The 17,946-nt window shown below is 41.6% G+C and overlaps 1 protein-coding gene across 1 annotated transcript in view; it reads right to left on the bottom strand.

Annotated features, from left to right (window-relative positions):
- Positions 1 to 4,695, bottom strand: part of SETD1B (SET domain containing 1B, histone lysine methyltransferase) — a 49,407-nt gene extending 44,712 nt beyond the window's left edge. Inside the window, exons 1-4 of the mRNA XM_060250155.1 lie at positions 3,954 to 4,695; positions 3,579 to 3,733; positions 3,095 to 3,193; positions 2,433 to 2,703 (exon numbers count right to left, since the gene is read on the bottom strand). Of these exons, the coding sequence (XP_060106138.1) occupies positions 2,433 to 2,703; positions 3,095 to 3,193; positions 3,579 to 3,733; positions 3,954 to 4,026 (598 nt within the window). The 5' untranslated portion in view covers positions 4,027 to 4,695. The remainder of the gene's footprint in view (positions 1 to 2,432; positions 2,704 to 3,094; positions 3,194 to 3,578; positions 3,734 to 3,953) is intronic.
- Positions 4,696 to 17,946: the final 13,251 nt, after the last annotated feature.

Here is a 17,946-nt window from a genome sequence, read left to right as displayed (position 1 = left end):
TTATGAATTTCTTAGATGACCAAGAGCTAGATTCAAATCCAGTAGCACTTTAGAGAACAAGATTTACAGACCGACAAGTTTATGAAGGGAATTTTGACTCTCAAAAACTCATACCCCGAAAATGTTGGTCTCTAAAGCGCTACTGGACTAAAATCTAGCTGTTCTACTCAGACCACTAAAGTGATACATATGGATTTTCTCAGCTAGTCTCATATTAGTGTAGTAAAGTAGGCCAGTATTGCATACTCCATATTGCATATCAGGGGTTGAGGCTAAGAGAGAACAGCTCTGTCAAGGTCACCTGTTAAGTTCAAAACAGAGGTTTTTCTGGTTTGAGATCAGTCTCTATTAGCTCTAAAATACTTAACTAAAACAAAAGGACATTACAGTGCTACTGATTTGACAGAAACTAAGGCAGAACATATCCTATTGGGGGGAAACACAACAGCCAAATGCTGTCAGGATTTCACCTTGTGTGACTCACTGAAAGCTAGAGTTCATTCTAGGGCCATAATCAGAGTTCACGTGCTACAAGCTTGCAGTCCTCTGAGCTCATCAAATAACTATTAAAACAGACACTAGAAATGTCATGTGTTCCCTTTGCTGTGATTTCAAAGTATAGGTAAGTAATTTCAAAGTATAGATAAATTGGCAACTAGTTGGGTTTAAAAATAGATAGCTGTTTATATATTTTGCAATTTTATTTTTGGTATCACATGTAAAAAAATGAATGCAGTATGTCTAGATAGGTCATAAAATATTGCAAATGACAGACCCATTAAAGGACGTGAGCACAAGTATTTAAAGGCTGGGATTAGTTGTCTGCCTCAGAGGCAACTATTCTAAGTATTCTAAGAATCAGCGAAAGAACAAAGATTTTAATACAGTAACAGCCTGAACTACAAAGTTAGATTGAGAGTCAGGGATATGCAGCCTGACTTCACTTAGATTGCTTAAGTAATCAATTACTTGGGAGTAAATCTTATTAACAAAGTGGAATTCCATCCCCCCCACCCCTCCAAGTAAACGGATATGGGATTGGGCTGAATGTCTAAAGATTTCAGTTTGACACATGGATCAGCCTGCAAGTTTTTCAATCTGCATTACCCAAATCACATACTGTGGGTTAGTTCACTATCTATGCTCCTCTCTGAATTGCTTGTGTCTTGGTTACTCAAAAAAGTCTAAACAATAAGTCCATCTCTCAACATCATGGAATATGTATTCTGTCATAATTTCATTCATGTTCTTTCTCTACCATGAATACATGATTCTTCCTCATGTTTCAGCTTTAATCAAAAGAGAGGTAATGCTTCAGAATTGAAACAGAACTCCAGCAACAAAGGTAAAAATGTATTTTGGCATTCCCTATACCTCTTCGTATAAAAACACAATTAAAAACTTTTTAACACAGGAGAAAGAAAGCAAAAATCATTCTATTATAAGAAGCTGGCTTTTTGACATATTGCCTAAACAGTCTGATTAAGAAATTTAAAATATTTTCAGTACTTTTGACAATTAACAGGAAAAAAAACTTGTCTCTCTTAAAATAGACATTCACATCTATATGCCAAAGCAACAAACTACTCTGAAATATTATAAATGTTTTACTGCTTAATGCAAAAAAAAAATGAGAACAAATACTGAGAACCAAAGGGATTCATGGGGAAAGCAAATCCTGAGCAGATATACTCAGAAGTAAGGCCCATGTTATTGAATAAGGCTTACTTCCAGGAAAATGGTCATAGGATTGCAGCCTAAACACTTCAAATATGTTTACAAACTATATAACTAATCCACGCATTCACAGTTGTATTGTTCATTACATCTGCAGTTGTAACAATCATTTTTCCCTTACACTATCAGTAATGCAGACATTAAAAATTAAGTGAGTTACTGTCTCTTTAAGAGACAAAAGGGGGAAAAAACTTTCAGCACCTTCTGTACATAGATTCCAGCAACCAATGCCTAAATAAAAAAGAACACTGCTGTAAACTGACTTTAGAAACAATGTTTTGAGTTTCCATTTCTCTCAATTTTTTTCTAAAATAAAATCTCTAGATTCTATCAAAAAAATTTTTTAAGTTATCAGCTAAGTAGAAAAGGAACTTTTTTGGCAAGGAGGTGATGGGACGCAGTTTGGCAAGCCAAGTATCAGCATGAATGAGTGAGTGAAATGGAGAGGATGGTAGCATTTTGTAAATTACAGGACTGTCTCCTAGCAACAGACAACACATTCAGCTCCACGTGACTACTAAAGGCCCACAGAAAAGCAGAGAGATAGAGGGGGGAAGTTGACTGACAGCTGTTTAACAGTATTTTTTAATTAATTACCATTCCCCGCTCCCAATCCAATCTGCAAATGCATCTCACTACCACTGGACAGGAAAGAGGGGGAGTGAGGACAGGATACTCAGAGATGGCTTCCCCACCTTTTGTATCCAGTTCCACGTGGATGATGTTGCCCATGACAGAGGTGTTGTGCAGGTGCTGCACCGCTTCCCGGGCTCCTTTGACTGTGGCAAAGATCACTTTGGCAATTCCAAGGTGCTTCTTGTTCTTGGGGTTATAGAGGATCTCCACTTCTTCCACTTCGCCGTATTTTTTACACATGTCCAGGAGAAAGTTCTCACGGATATTGTCATTCAGCTTGGCAAATGTGACTTGTTTGGGAGGCACCGGCCCCACATAGAATTCATCAATCTGAGGATTTATTTTTGCACAAAGCATAGCGGAAAGTTAAAAGGAGAAAAAAAAAACTAGGAACAGACAAGGAGTGAGCAATTGATAATGGCATCACTTGGAACACAAGGAGTTAAAAAGCAGCTACACGAGTTTAGAGACATTTTCCTTCCTCAATACCACAGCAGTTTATGGGGAAATATCTTGCTATCACATCACAAATCACTTATTCTCAAACAGTTAATTTAAAAACAAAAGACTCAAAGAGGTCCTCATTGGCAAACAGGATCTTATTAGAAAGGCACATTTTGCTACTCTTATAAAATTGCTGAACTTAAGCTTTCCAAATAACTTCATAATTAAAGTGGCAAAAGTGCTTTACGTCTCCATTCAATTATCAAAACAGGTGTACCTTAAATTTAGGGACAGAAAGCTCCAGCTCTTTGGTTTTGGTCCATATTCGTCCTATCCTGGGATCTCTGACACAATCCACTGGGGCAAGACCAGAGTTCTGAGAAGAAGTAACCGAGGTAATGAGCAGCACAGATGCAACAGAAGCAACATTTGAAATGCAGATTGACACATTTAAAATAACAAAAACTAAAGAAAATGCTTGGGGGTGGAGAAACTACACACATGTCAAACTGCCACTGTGTTGGGAATCACAGCTGCAGGTTTTACCTTTGGATTCTGACAGCCTGCGTTATATCAGGAGGGGTAACTTTACAATCTCTCCTATACATTTTGTAACAAGCTTTTAAGAAATTCCTCTTCCCCTCCCCATCCTCTCCCCCCTAAAAGGATGGTTGGGAGAATAATAAAATCAAGGGGGGGGGGAAGAGAGGCAGAAATGATAAGGAATGTGATAATATGTCCTTAAAAAATTGACTGCTTACAGGAATGTTAAAATGCTGCCCATCGTAACGATAGAGTTTGTGCTGTCCTTTTTTCAAAGCTGGGTCAATAATCAACTTGTAACTTTTGCAATGGTGATTTCTTCTCTCGGCAGAGGTGCTAGCTTGGGAGCTGCTCTCCATTCCGTTGATCCAGCCTAGGAGAGAAGGGAAGAGGGGAAAAAACAACAAAGTTAAAAAAAAAAAAAGCCCGAGATATTGGAATTTTAGAGACAACCCCCCACCCATGTCGTTAAGCTAGGAAATAATACACAGACAGACGCTCCAACGGGTGTCCCCCACTGTATACCTCCCTCCCGTTCAGAGTAAGACAAGAGACAGAAAGAAGAGGGAGAGGGAAAAAAGACCGAATCTCACTTGAACTCTGTTTTTTGCCATGGTCTTCGGTGTGCTTCGCTTTCTCTCCTGCCTTGATCTCTTTGAAAGACATTGTTATTCGGTGGCCGATCGTCTCGCCTTGCCGCGAATGGCGAGCGCCTTTTCACATTTGGCTGGTTACATTACATTGGTTTTGAAAGCCTCCTGCCTCCTCTTTTTTTTTTCGCGAGCCAACACATATTGTGTGTGTGTGTGCTTTCTGCTTGCTTCTCAGGCATCCCACAATTCACCGCTATGGAGCTCGGCTAATGGCTAACCGCCCTCAACCGAATGCACATTCACAGCAGCTGCAACGCGCTGCAAAGCCCCCAGACCCGCAGCCCTGTAGCGCCTCCCCACCCCAAATAAAGGACCATGCATTTTCCCCAGCCGACTGGCGCCCCAGAGCGGCTTTTCCTCCGCTTTAATTGCACGCCCAAATTCCCTTGGAATCTGCCGGCTACATTTACCTAAGCGCCAAACTGTTCCTAAACAAGATGGACATAGGTGGGACAAGTTTTTGGACGGGGAGAAAACTGAACGGCTCGGGCTTCTGAAAGTTAGGGGCTCAGGGATCGACCCCCGGCAAACGCTGCGGCCACTGATACGTTGCAAGAAGCCACCGCAATGTTCCCACCTCCGATGAAGGGCTTGATTGAAAAAGGGGGCGCCCCTGTTTCGTTACAATGTGTCAATTTCACGATTCCCGAGGTGGGAGGAGGGAGGAAAGTAGCAGCTTTGCTTATTAAAGGTCCTGGGTAGCCAATCAGATGGGACCTTCCATTTTGTTTCAGTTAAAGAAAGTCCGCGGTGGAAGGCTCTCTCTCTCTCGGAATTTGTCTCTCTCTCTCTTTAGCTTCTCTTCTCTCTCTCTCTCTCCCCCCCCGGTCGCCCTGCTGGGGCTTCGTGTTGTTTTAGCCTCGTCTTGTGCTTTTTGGTTTGTAATTTGGCCGTGGTTAGGTAATTGGCTGGTTAAAGGCACCAGGCTGACGCAGCCAATCAGCGCGCAGCTTCCATTGGGCTTGAGTTATTAGACGCTGATCTAAAAACATCCTTCAGCAGACAGCTAAGGAGAGGCCAACAGATCAGGCAGCCATTTTTCTGCAATGGAATTAAATGGCCAACTGGGTTTTCCTTTGTTCCAAAAGGGGATACTTGATTTGAATGAATCCACAACATCAATTGCAGGACTTCTCAGTGTTTGTATTAATGTCTGACAACATTTAGAGGACTCAAAGGAAGAAGGAAGACTTTAAAAAAAGATCTGGATTTTTCCCTTTGATTTGGAACCCATCTTTGTCTTGTATATAACTAGGTCATGGCACGCCCTTAAGTCAGCAGTAACAGTTTTGAGTTACAAAAAGTAAATACATTGCTTTTTGGGGGGGCTGTGTTTGTTTTTAAAGGCTTGTATTTATCTGCCTGAACAATAACAGTTTTTTAAAAAATATAGTTTCCTGTATTAAACACTTAAAATACCTGGCCATCTTTTAAGTTAAATCCTTCCGTGCCAACAAGGTAATGTTTTAAATATAGATATAGGAAACGTGAATTCTTGTAAAAATTGTTAGGATAAAGCTTTTCTTTTTTTTCCTTTTACATTGTAAGTACCCAATCCATTCTGTCCTTTTTAATAAGTGTAGTTTTCATGTTAATGTTACTGGAGTTCTCCTTATATATTTTTCCAGCCTTCATCTGCATGTCATTTTTTGTCTTGTTTATCTAAACCAATTGCTTCTGAAATACTATTTAGATTAAAAAAAATAGCAAGAGATGCTTAAAATGTTTACATACAGTGACTATTAACCAGGGAGTATTCCCACTAACGTGTACAGGTTTAAAAATATTTGAGATCATGTAAGATGGTGGGTGGGTGGAAATACACGGTATCCTTTTTATATGCAGAGTAAATGTCACAGGAATTTAGATTTATGCCTACGATTTAACAAATATCACTAGATATTGACTTAGTCAAAATAAGTGGATGTTTTTCTAATAGCCTTTTGTTATCAAAACCGTAGATTACTCTAAATGTCTAACGAGATGTTGATTTGTAAACTCAGGCTAGAGAAACGATGATACATAACATAAATCTATATTTAGGAGTAGATTTTAAACAATCCCTGCAACGTCACCTTCAGAACTGCATTCAACTATGGTGTGTGGTAAGTAAACCCTTTTGCCCTTGCAGTGAACATAGAGAGCAGGCCTATGGAACAAATGTTTTTGTTCAGGGCGGATATCCGAGTTTCCTTCTGTAGGGGGAAAAGGTAGCTAATGTTCTTGTTGTAAGTACTATACAGAGCCATTTTTCCCCCAGAGGATACTTTTTATTTCTCTCCCCCCCCCCCCGTAACAAAATGCTTTGCCCAGCTGCATCTTTCTGATTTCAGGAGTTTCTCCTTGCAATTACATATCTCCTTAAACTACACCTCTCAAGGCAATTTCTCCGCAGAGGTGCTTTGTTTTGGGGGGAAAAGGCGAATAATCGTGGAGAACCAGCCGTAATATCTCCTTAAGGACAGCAGCTAGGTTGGACAGGAGAGAGATCCTGGCTTGCTAAAATGAAGTCGTCTCCGTGCGAGGCAATCCTAAAGAAGAACTGGAAACAGTAAATCCAAAATGGAGTAGGTTCCCTTCTCTACAGAAGAGGCTTTGTAGTCTTTTTTAGTAGTACTGTTGAAAAGGATTATGACGCGTTTGTTAGCACACAGCAAGTCTAGGCTTTTCAGGTTGCTGCCTGCGTTTAAATGAACTTCCCGATGGCTTTAAAGAAAGGTGTTTTTGTTTGGAGAAAAGAGGGGGGGAAATAAGTTCTTCCACCCAGTTTACAATGGCTGTGGTGTCCTGGGAGAGGCTGAGTGGCTTGCTTTTTCTGTACGCCCTGGCAGTTCGTACTCCATATTGTGTGCATGGACTGGCGCTTTGTAATGGCGGCTGTCTTTCTCTTGGAGCCTGTTGTTTTTTTGAGGCAGCACCAACACTTGATTTCTCCAAGGCTTTTAGAGCGTCCTTTCTGTTTTCGATCAAGGCAGAAAATAGCTCCTCCTCTCTCTTATATCTCTTCTCTATCCCCCACCCCGGGTCTGTGCAGGTTTTGAGGAAAGGAAAACAGAAGTAAGAAGCTTGTTTTTTTGTCTGGGGCGGGGGGGGGGAGGAGGAGGAGAAGGGGAGCGGTGGAAAGATGGTTGCCGTTTTCAGGCAAGGGCTTTTGCAGTAGCAAAGAAGAAACGCTCCAGCAAGAGCGTGTAAGAGGAGCTCTTGGCCGGGCTCCAGCTTTTGCCTGCTGTTCCGAGAGGCACTCCCGGGGGTGGGGGAGGACGAGTGCGCAGGGGGGGAGGGGAAGACCGGGGGTAGCCGAGCCTCCCTGCTCTTAAAGGAACAGGACGCTCCTGTGGCTGAGTCGGGGAGGGTGGGGGAAGGGAGGGAGGGGGAGAGAGAGAGGAAAGACAAAGGCGCATAGCAGAATGCAGCTGCAGTCCTTTGTGTCTAGGAACAAACCTTTTGCACGGAAAGCTGGGAACAGAACCCTCTCATAACCAGCAGCGGTGGGTGAAAACAAAGCCAAGCCCTGAAAGTTGCTCAGTGCAGGGGAAATGGTTTTCTGCAGTGCAGGCTCTTTTACTCTCCCTGGGGGTAAATACTAAATGTCTTTCCAGGCTTGGCAAGACTCGCTGTTTTGGCCGACCGGGAGAAGAAGGTTGGCTGAAGTAGTGCTGTGACGATCCTTTGAACACGTGTCTCAGAACAGGTCTCTCCCAGACTTACTAATCTCTCTCTCCCCTATGACCCTTAGAAAAGGGTGAGATCCATGCTGATCCAGGAGGAGGAGGAGCTGACAAGGGAGTACGTGGCCTGTTCTCAGAAGAGAGAGGGCTTTCTGGTGGCATCTCTCTGCTCGCTTGCAGTAGGCAGGGCTTGCCAGCCTCGCTTCGCTTTCAGGGACTTCCTTTGTCTCGAGGATTCCTCAGCACTGCAGCCCCTGGAACATAATGAGTGGGTGTTGCTTAGCCCAGACAGCCACAGCTCTGGAGCACTTGCAGATTTGAGCTGACAGCCCCGGCAGTAGATCCTGGGGGCCGTTAAGCCGCCGACAACTTTCTCCACTGCATTGTTATCCATCCTGGGGGTAGAAATGGCCGCCTCTTCAGACATTAAAGAAAATCAGGCTGGAGAAAGTCTCTGGCCTTGGCTTCCAGGATTTCTGCCATGCAGCCCTCTTGAATAGGTTGACATTTTCCTGCTTTTAGAGGGTAGAGACCTCAAGGAGAGATCGCTGTTTGACTTTGCTGTCCCCTCTTGCCACCATTATGGATGGCGTAAAAAGGTTTGGCTTGTGCATTTCCCCTGTTGCTAGCTTATTGTGGGAAAAAAACCAAATATTCTGCTGCGAGGCCAGGGGTGTTGCCTCTGCGGGGAGGGAAGGCATTCCATTCCGCCACCACATACCAATATTAGCTCAGGCAGTCAGACCTGTTTTTAAGCAGCAAATCTGAGGAGTCAACAAAACTGGCAGAGGAACTGCCTGCCTGTTAGCTGTTGGACAATGTCATGCTCTGGTCTCTGTGGGAGGAAAGGGGGTAAATGTCTGCTTAAATAAGAAGCTTGCTGAGACGAGGTATGGTTTGTACTGGGGATGGAACCCTAAGCACACTATAGGGAGGAAATCCTGTTGAACTGTGCTTTTGACTAAGCAGACTTCTTATCCCATTGTTTTTCTCTAGCCTTTATAGATAGTGTGGGGAGACTGGCTGTTTTGCTAGAAGCCTGAACTAAGTATGCTGAAACCCTGATGAACAGCGTGTCCCTCAGTTGCCACTACCTTCAGGAAGAGGGGCTTGGTTGTGTGCATTGTGTTGAAAGTGTGTGTATGTCTGCTTTCTCTTTAAATGGCCTGGCTGCTAGTATTTAGAAGACCTGTTGAAAAATGTTCTCTTGTAGACTTTGTTCTTTAAGAAGCTGATGTGGTAATACACCCAGTAAGGCCGGTCAGCCAGGTTGTTTATCCCTGAGAGCCCTTTTGTAATTATGTGCTGGTTTGATGCTCTTAAATTCCTTTGCAGTGAGTATAAAAGAGGCATGAGCTGGTGTTGCAGGTAGCGTAGGCTTGTTTTGACATCCTCCCCAATCCTCTGTATACATCCTGCCTGCGTCTCCTCATCACTCCGCTTATTTTCCAGTCAGGATAATATAATGGTATGTTCCTTCTCCTGCCTTGCGTTGGTCAAGCCTGCTTGGGGGGAGGGGTCACGTTTTCTTCCCATAAAAATCCCACAGAGTACTTGGTATGTAGGAACTTTGTACGATCAGTGGGTTTTAGAACCCTGTGAAGTAGACTTGTACTGTTATATCGCAGATATGCTGACACTGAGAGAAGAGTCTTTTTTCGTAAGGCCGCCTAATGGCTTCAAAGCTGAGGTGAGACCTGAATTACGGATTTCCCAGGGCTGACATTGAACTGCAAAATCCCGGCTCCTGTGCCATAGACTCAGCAGCCCTTCCATTGATCTACTTAGAATGATAGAGTAAGCCAACAAACAGAAATCTTCCCAAGCGTGCGAAACGAAATCATATCACATAAAGATGATCAATGTGAAAGTTGCAAAATCATTATTGTAATCTACTAAAAATACCCTTATGGACTAGTCCAGAATATTTCTCAGCAAGAACTCCTGTTATGTGTGTTTAAGGGAGCCATACTTGGAGGAAAACCCTCCTCCAAGAAGCCTGTATGCTTTGATTATCTGTTAAGTAGACAATGGTACTTTTGTCTTGACTATGAATGAACTCTATACTCTTGTATATCATGTCTGTGAACAGCTTTAAGTTTTCAGCACTATTCCAAGCTTTAAATCTTGTCTGTTTGCAAAAAGTCAATATTCAGATTGTAATGTAGCATTCACTAGAGCAAGCTGGGCTTCCCCTTTCTTCACCATCACTGTCCAAATGTTTCTCTCATGCTGCAGTCATGTGGTGGTTTTAATTTTATCCTCTGAAACTGAAAACTTTCTTCTTCCATACCGCTTTGTAAAATACAATATGCTTACTCACACCGCTGGTTAGCTGTATGCAGCAACTCTGGGCCTTGCTCCAAGTCTGAGCCCTATCACATCTTAAGCTGCATTGCTCAGACACATGAATAAGGCTATCGAAGTCAGTGGAACTTCTCTCCAATAAATGGTTTGAGGACTTCAGTCTTCAGGAACAAATACAGCACAATTCAAGGCAAAAGGCCCCCCAGTGGATCTCATGGCCAACTGATGCTAGTTAGGGCATGACTTTCTAAGGAAGTTTCTTGGCACAACCTCATCCCCTACTTCCATCGGTTTTGCTTCCCCTTCTCCCTTTATTTCTGAGGTTGAGGTCTTAATAGAAATGCTGTGTTTCTTGAATATATTTATACGTTATGGGTGTGCCTGCCCATTCCAACTGGGTTTACTTCTGTAAACTTTAAAAGCCATAATGTTTCAGACTGAAATAGTTGGTATAAATGCATGGCTTCTTGAGTAGATAACTGTTGTATTCTAATTTTGTAGTCACGGGCCAGTATGTCATGTACTATGATTTAAATTGCTTGCATGACTATGAGAGAGGTGCCTACTGGATTTTCTTTTAATGTAACTCAGGTAATGCTGTAGTGTAAATGGCTTGGTTTTGTTGCTTGTTTTACATGGGGAATAAAACCCTGCTAGGAGATTACAGCAGATAGGAATATAAGATCTGGAGGGAAACTTACCTGGATTGCAGTATATTGAGTTCTTGTTCCCCAGTTTCATTGCTTATGGCAATGAAGCGTCTGATACAGGTTGGAATAATGGCTTGAAATATACAGTAATAGTTAATAAACCAGCTTCAGCAAGGAAAGGGGAAGTTTCCATTCTGGCTGAGGTTAAAATTTCATAGGTCCAAGGAGGCAAAAAAGCTAAAGGTAGGAATCCTGAAAGATTATTATGGAGTACTGAGTGAACGGGAAGAAATTTTCTGGAGGTGGAAGATGATAAGGGTTGAGGGAAAAGGCAGGAGAGATAATGGCGTTGAGGCATCAGTGGTGGAAGAGGGCTTTAAGCAACTTCTTAGTGCAGAAGATCAAACAGGACTGTGCTACAGGAGAATGCTTACTTGGAAAACTGCTGTAGAAGTGGTGGTGGTGCACGCTGTCAAGTTACAGCTGCTTGTAGAGTTTTCCAAGCAAGAGACAAACAGGTGGTTTGGCATTGCCTGGTTCTGCCTAGCAGCCCTGGACTTCCTTGGTGGTCTCCTATCAAAGTACTAACCAGGGCTGACTCAAATCAGCCTGGGTTATCCAGGTCAGGGTGCCAAAGAAACAGGGCAGTTCAGATACAAAATTCAGTGGCCCAGAAGCAGAGCCCTGAAGAAACAATTAGTGGTGTAGTCATGGACTTGGAAGAAAGAATGCGGCCAGGAGAAAGTAAGGCTGGGACAAAACTTTACACAAGGTGCAATAACAGGGAAGGCGTTTTTAGGCAGTAGAAAGGGATATAGGTTTGCTGAATCCTAGTGGAAATTCTTCCACTGATATCTTCTATCACTACAGTATTTTAATCTGGAAATCAGTGCCAAAGTAAGCAGTGGGATGATCATGGTGGCTAATTTTGCGTAATCAACCAGTTCCTCTAGTAAGACATGGAGACTGTGTTATGCTTTATCCTTGTTCCACAGAAACTAACAAGAACAGCAGCCATCGTTTGAGCCACACTACTTTTGGAAGATTACTTACTACCTGAATACTAGCTCTTTTAAAAATACGGTGGGAAATCTTGCATAAACTCCTGTGTATTAGTAAAGCTATGAAACAGAGTGGTGAAACCAACGCATTGCCTGTTGTAAAACAAGTTGGCTTATGGCATGTAAGTGATAAATGAGGAAGTAGTGTAAGATTGCTTAATGTTTGTTACATGCACACAGGAAGCTTGGGGCCCTGCTTCTAAGCACACTTAATGATGTCTACTTCCTCACTGTGCTTTTCTAGCACTATCCTGGAGTAAGTGGATCACACATGCCATTGAAAATGGTGCGTGTTGGTGCTCATGTACAGCTGTGTTTTCTAGCACTGGCCCAACTTGTGTCTAGACGGACCAATATGTTTTCAGAGCAAAGACTTCCAGCTTGAGGAACAAATGCAGTAAATTAGAATATGTAAGTTAGTGCATGCAAGTAAAACATGGTAGCTAGTCATAGGCTTCTGACAATCTAATATTAATTGAATACAAAGGTGTGGACTACCAGAAGTGTCGGTTGTTAACAGAAAAAACTACACAATCTATCTAGCCTTGGTATCTGAGAAAGATCATCAGTCTTGATATCTGTGTTGCACATTCAGGGATAATACTTGGTTTGTGTTCCACATAAGGATCAGAATGACAATTGTGACAGCCTGCCACCCAAGGCAATAAAATTGAATGGGGTATAACTCTCATGCTCATTCGTTTGTCTTTGCTTCCCCTTTTCTAAAATTATCTGTGGCCTAGTGACTAGTTAGTGATCATTCTGAAGATTCACACAGGTTGTTAAATCTTTTCCAGTAATCTGATAGATACATTTTCACTAAACATGTGACGTGGGCACTACATTCACTTCTGCTTGACGCTCCGGTCATAGCAATTAATTCATGGTTGCCTTGAAGAAGACAAGGAGGGGAACAGGGTGCGATAAACCCCATAAGCAGACCATGACCAGTAACCCCTTAAATTACTTCAACTGGCCTACTATCATGTGGATCTTTTTATACACTGTATTATATAACTTCCACTACCCTTTGGCTGTATATAAGATAGGGGAGAACAGTGGGAGTTTTATTTGGTAATCAGGACTTGTTTACTAATATTCATAAAATCTACAAGTATAGTAGCAGTGGGGTTTTAAGTTGTAAAAAGAAGAGTCAGTAAAAAGGTTTTATGTACTTACTATCTCTCTATGCAGTGTTGCACCAATGCATACTACTGATACTTTGGAAGTGCTGGAAAACAGTGAAGGTGGAGAAAAGATTGATTGTTAATTAAAGTGAGATTTTCCTTGATTTACAATGATCACATGCTCCTTCCTATAGTTAAACTCATTCAAGATTTAAATTAAGACTTGCTTTCATTTTGAGTTTGCACATATTATTGCTTTCAATGCCAAAACCCCAGTATGTTATAGCATATAAACTGATGAAAACTCTGTGCACACAGAATAGTGTAATTACATTCCCTAAGTATGGGGGAGAAGTTTGCCTTTTGAAATGAAGTATTACACCGTATATATAGGTAGGGCTACAGCTGCACACAGGAAACAGAATATGTTGAATTCTAATAATAATACTTCATTAAATTTTCTAGTTTCATAGAAAAAGTGCTACTATGTAAAGTGTCAAAAGTAAAAAAAAAATGTAGTACCTGTACTAGCTACTGTACAGACCAAATGATGAATTTAATCTATGTACATTATCTTTCTGTTGTCGTTTCTAGGACTGATTTGTGCTTTTTTACAATTGGTGTCAAAGGATCTGAGACTAATTTTGCATTTCTGTTTGTAGTCAGCTGGGAAATAATTAAACTTTGTGGTCTTGCTTCCAGCATACCTAGGACTGGGCTGTACAGGTACAATATGAAGAGTAATTGGTAGAAAATTGGCACCGAACAATGCCTTTTGGTTCATTGTAAAGCTTGGCGGTATTAAAAGAACTGAAAATCCATGCTGCTGCTATTTAAAAAAAAGTAAAATGTTAAAATTGCAAAAGTGTTTGTTTCTGTGTCTTGTTTGCCAAGATTAGGAGACCAAAGAATTACTTAATACCTACTTCAGTATTGTGTGTGTCAAATGAATTTGCTAATAATGTCAGCTAGTTGTGAAATTCTCCAACTTTCAGGAGTGATTTGGTGTAAAGGCTGTGGGGCTGTCACTGAAAAAAACACAAGTTAAGCCCTGTTGAACTGTGCACAGATATTTCGTTTGTTTTTGTGGCAGTAGTCACTGATCCTGAGTTACAACCATGTTTTTAGTGGGCTGTTACAAATCCTGAGCCTCATGTGCTGACCTGCCAAACTCTGACTCTTATATATGAGTACTGGCACTTTTCAAAAGACAAAAAGCTGATTGTACATATGCACAGTTTGGGGAAGGTCATTTCCTCACCACCACTGCTGCCTGTTGTAGCTGGTTTCAAGTGTAATGCTTTCTTTGGTTTTCAAATCTCGAAGGCCATCTAGTGGTACAGCCAAGTAGTGGAAATGTAACACTATATGAGAGATTCCAAATGTAAGATGGATCAACTCTTGCTATTTTTATTTTTTAATTCAAACACTCCTGTTATGGACTCCAATTCACACTGGGCCAAGGGGACTATTGCTTTTATCGTCCCATGTGGTTTCCGCCAAAGGTTTGATTTTTTTTGCCATCAAAGCCTGGTCATAGCTGACTTAGGGCAACCCCGTATAGGGCTTTCAACTCAAGAGATGTTGAGAAGTGGTTTGTAACCAAGGATAACTGCAATCCAGAAAAGTGCCTTGATTGGAAAAATTGTGTGTGTGTATATATATTACACATGCACGCACCAGGGGGAGTAGACCCACCCCTTTCCTCCTGACCTCTTGCTATAGCTTCTTTTTAAGCTCATGGAAAAAAAGATTACAAAAGCTCAGATCACAGCTGTAAGATATCTTTTTTAGGTTTGGCCTTAAACTCTTAAAACCTACAAGTACATGTAACACAGATCTCAAGGAGTGTCAGGTTGCCTGTAAGGATGACCAAATAAAGAATTTGGTCTCACTTTCAGTAGGGATTTATGAATAGGCAACAAAGAAAGTAAAAGTAAAGGTTAACAATCAGAAGCTTTTAAATTTACACACAGGATGTGTGATATACTGAAGTTAATGAGAGTTACACAGTTACTTCTTGGATGATGAGAGTTATCTGGAATAATCTGTTACATCTACAACTGTATTTAATATTGTGATCACACTGTTGGCTTGTTCACATTTCCATGTTTATCACTTGACTGTAAGATCAAGGAACAATGCTCATGGGTGGCTAAATACCATAAATATAAATTGAAATAAACTAAATCCAGCTTTCATATAACCTGAAGTCCTCTAAAAATGCAGTCATTTTCAGTGGAGTCTGTTTATTCTGCTCCCAGAAAGCATTGACTAAATCAAATGATCCATACACATACACAACCCTGCCTATAATCTTACAGAGTGAGAATTCTGCCTTATCACCTAAATTGCAGAAATGGGGAAAGCGAACAAATAGTTCTGCCACTATTAGGTGGCCTAATAAAAGCAGTAGCTTCATGTATTACATACCTGGTGGAAGTCACATGTCAGAAATTCCTTTAGATAGAAAATGTTGCATCCTTCTGGGGTTTTGATAGAATGAATTTAGATCAGTGTTGCATTCAGGACTTCTCCCCCAAGGAGCTCTATGTGTCTTTTCGTAGATGTTACAACAACTCAAATTATGGAGGGCAGTTTATGATATCATTTGTATCCCTCCTTTCTTCTCAATGGGGACCCAAAGCAGCTGACATGGTTCTCCTCTAGCCTCACAACAACCCTTTGAGGTAGGTTAGTCTAAATACATAACTGGTTTAAGGTCACCTAGCAAGTTTCCATGACAGAGTCTAAATTTGAACTTGGGTTTCCCACTACTCCCTAAAAGTTTTACAACTCTATTAGTTTAGCAGAAAGGTGGCTAAAACACATGTCAGTAACCAGTATATGTGGTGTGGTCTTAACAACAAAGGAAGGACTGGTGATCCTAAACAGCAGTTTTCTGAAACTCACCAAGGTCTATTCCAGAGTAATTACTTAAGTATAGGCCTGGGAAGTTTCATAACGTAGTAGACATGCAAAATGGTTGAAACATGCTTTATAGGTTGTCAGTATTAGTGGCTGTGGTTTCTTAAGCAATTCCCTCTGCATGTTTCAATGTTAGTCATGATTTTTTTAATGATGAATTATTAGAGTTAGACTATTAAAGTTTCAGAGGAAAGTAAGACTTTCTTAAGTATGTAACTTGTTTGTGACAGTAAGAAATGTTTAAACCTTTACAGGGAATAATAAATTTCAAAGATTTGGGGAGGGGGAATCCTTGCATGTTTTACAACAGTAGCCAAAAGATATATGGCCCTCACAAGCAAGACCACATCTCCTATTTAGATACCAGATGCTGGGGACTGCGTTATTGGATCCATGATGGCCAATAACTAAGTTGTTCTGCATGAATGTCTTATTCAAGTGGCTGTCACTAATCTTGTGATCACAAATTCAATAATATAATTATTCTGAGCTTGGATTCAGGAGGGTAGCTGTTTTGGTCTGAAGTACATATGAACATATGAAGCTGCCTCATACTGAATCAGACCCTTGGTCCATCAAAGTCGGTATTGTCTTCTCAGACTGGCAGCGGTTCTCCAGGGTCTCAAGCTGAGGTTTTTCACACCTATTTGCCTGGACCCTTTTTTGGAGATGCCGGGGATTGAACCTGGGACCTTCTGCTTACCAAGCAGATGCTCTACCACTGAGCCACCGTCCCTCCCCAAAGTAATATAACAAAGACAGAGTCCAGTGGCACCTTAAGACCAGGGGTGGCCAAAGTTGCTTAATGTAAGAGCCACATAGAATAAACATCAGATATTTGAGAGCCACAATACAGGAAGGGTGGAAAGCAAATAGATGGGGAGGTAGAGGTGGCAAGAAAGCAACTTTAAATGGGTAGGTTGACTTGGGTAAGTGATTTAAAGAGTCAAATGCTTTCTCCAGGCCGGCTGATCGGGGCTTTGAGAGCCACACATTGTGTGAAAGAGCCACCTATGGCTCCCAAGCTACAGTTTGGCCACCCCTGTTAAGACCAGCAAAGCTTAATTCTGAATATCTGAAGAAGTGTGGCATGCATACGAAAGCTTATACCCCAAATTAAACTTCGTTGGTGTTAAAGGACCCACTGGACTCAACGTTTACTTTGAGCATAGTAAGAATGCACTCAGCACATCCAGTAACTAAGCTAGTGCCAATCTGAGTTGGGAGCAGGGATTCCATATCTAAAATCCATGATGCTGTGAGCCCCCATAAATTTTTAAAGCATCTGGGGATGCTCCAAGTATATTTATTTATTTACTTATAATTGTGTCTATTTTGACCCTGGAGATTTAACGAAAATTGTTAAAGAGGACTATCAAAAATGTCCATGAGATTTCAGAGCTGCTCCTTACCGTGTCCCATGTTTTGATTGCTCTGGGTCTTTCTGTAATTAAACATGAGAGGTGAGAGTGGATATGTCTCATGTACATTGCATACAGTGTGCCAGTGTGATACCCAGGATTCACTTAGCCTAAGTGGATCCAAGTTCAGATTCCAGAAATGAAGCTCCCTTGGATGGACTTGAGCTAGTCCCTGTCAGCCTAACCTACCTCGCAGGGTTGTTGTGATGATTAAGAATGGATGCAAAGAATACAATGTGCATTTCCCCACATTCCTCTTTGGAAGGGTGTGAAACGGGGCTTTCCCCCTGGGGGAATGTGCAGGAACAGAGTTCCAGAGCCTCTTTGTGGAAACAAAATTCTTTTTAAAAAAAGTGTTTAAAAGTTCACGGGATAGCATGATGTCATTTGCATGCCCCCTTGGCCAACTTTTGGCTCCTTTTTCCAGGGAGGAAATAAAAGCCCTGTGGTTTTTAGGATGCTGGACAGTGCCAGTATGAGGAAAGGTTAAAACGCTTGGGACTCTTTAGCTTGGAGAAACGTCGACTGTGGGGTGACATGATAAGAGGTTTACAAGATAATGCATGGGATGGAGAAAGAAGTACTTTTCTCCCTTTCTCACAATACAAGAACTTGTGGGCATTCGATTAAATTGCTGAGCAGCCAGGTTAAAACGGATAAAAGGAAGTCCTTCTTCACCCAAAGGGTGATTAACATGTGGAATTCACTGCCACAGGAGGTGGTGGCGGCCACAAGCATAGCCACCTTCAAGAGGGGTTTAGATAAAAATAT

Source organism: Heteronotia binoei, chromosome 11 (assembly GCF_032191835.1).
Source record: "Heteronotia binoei isolate CCM8104 ecotype False Entrance Well chromosome 11, APGP_CSIRO_Hbin_v1, whole genome shotgun sequence".
NCBI lineage: Eukaryota > Metazoa > Chordata > Lepidosauria > Squamata > Gekkonidae > Heteronotia > Heteronotia binoei.
Note: the sequence above shows the minus strand (reverse complement) of the source record. Positions and strands in the feature narration are given on the sequence as shown.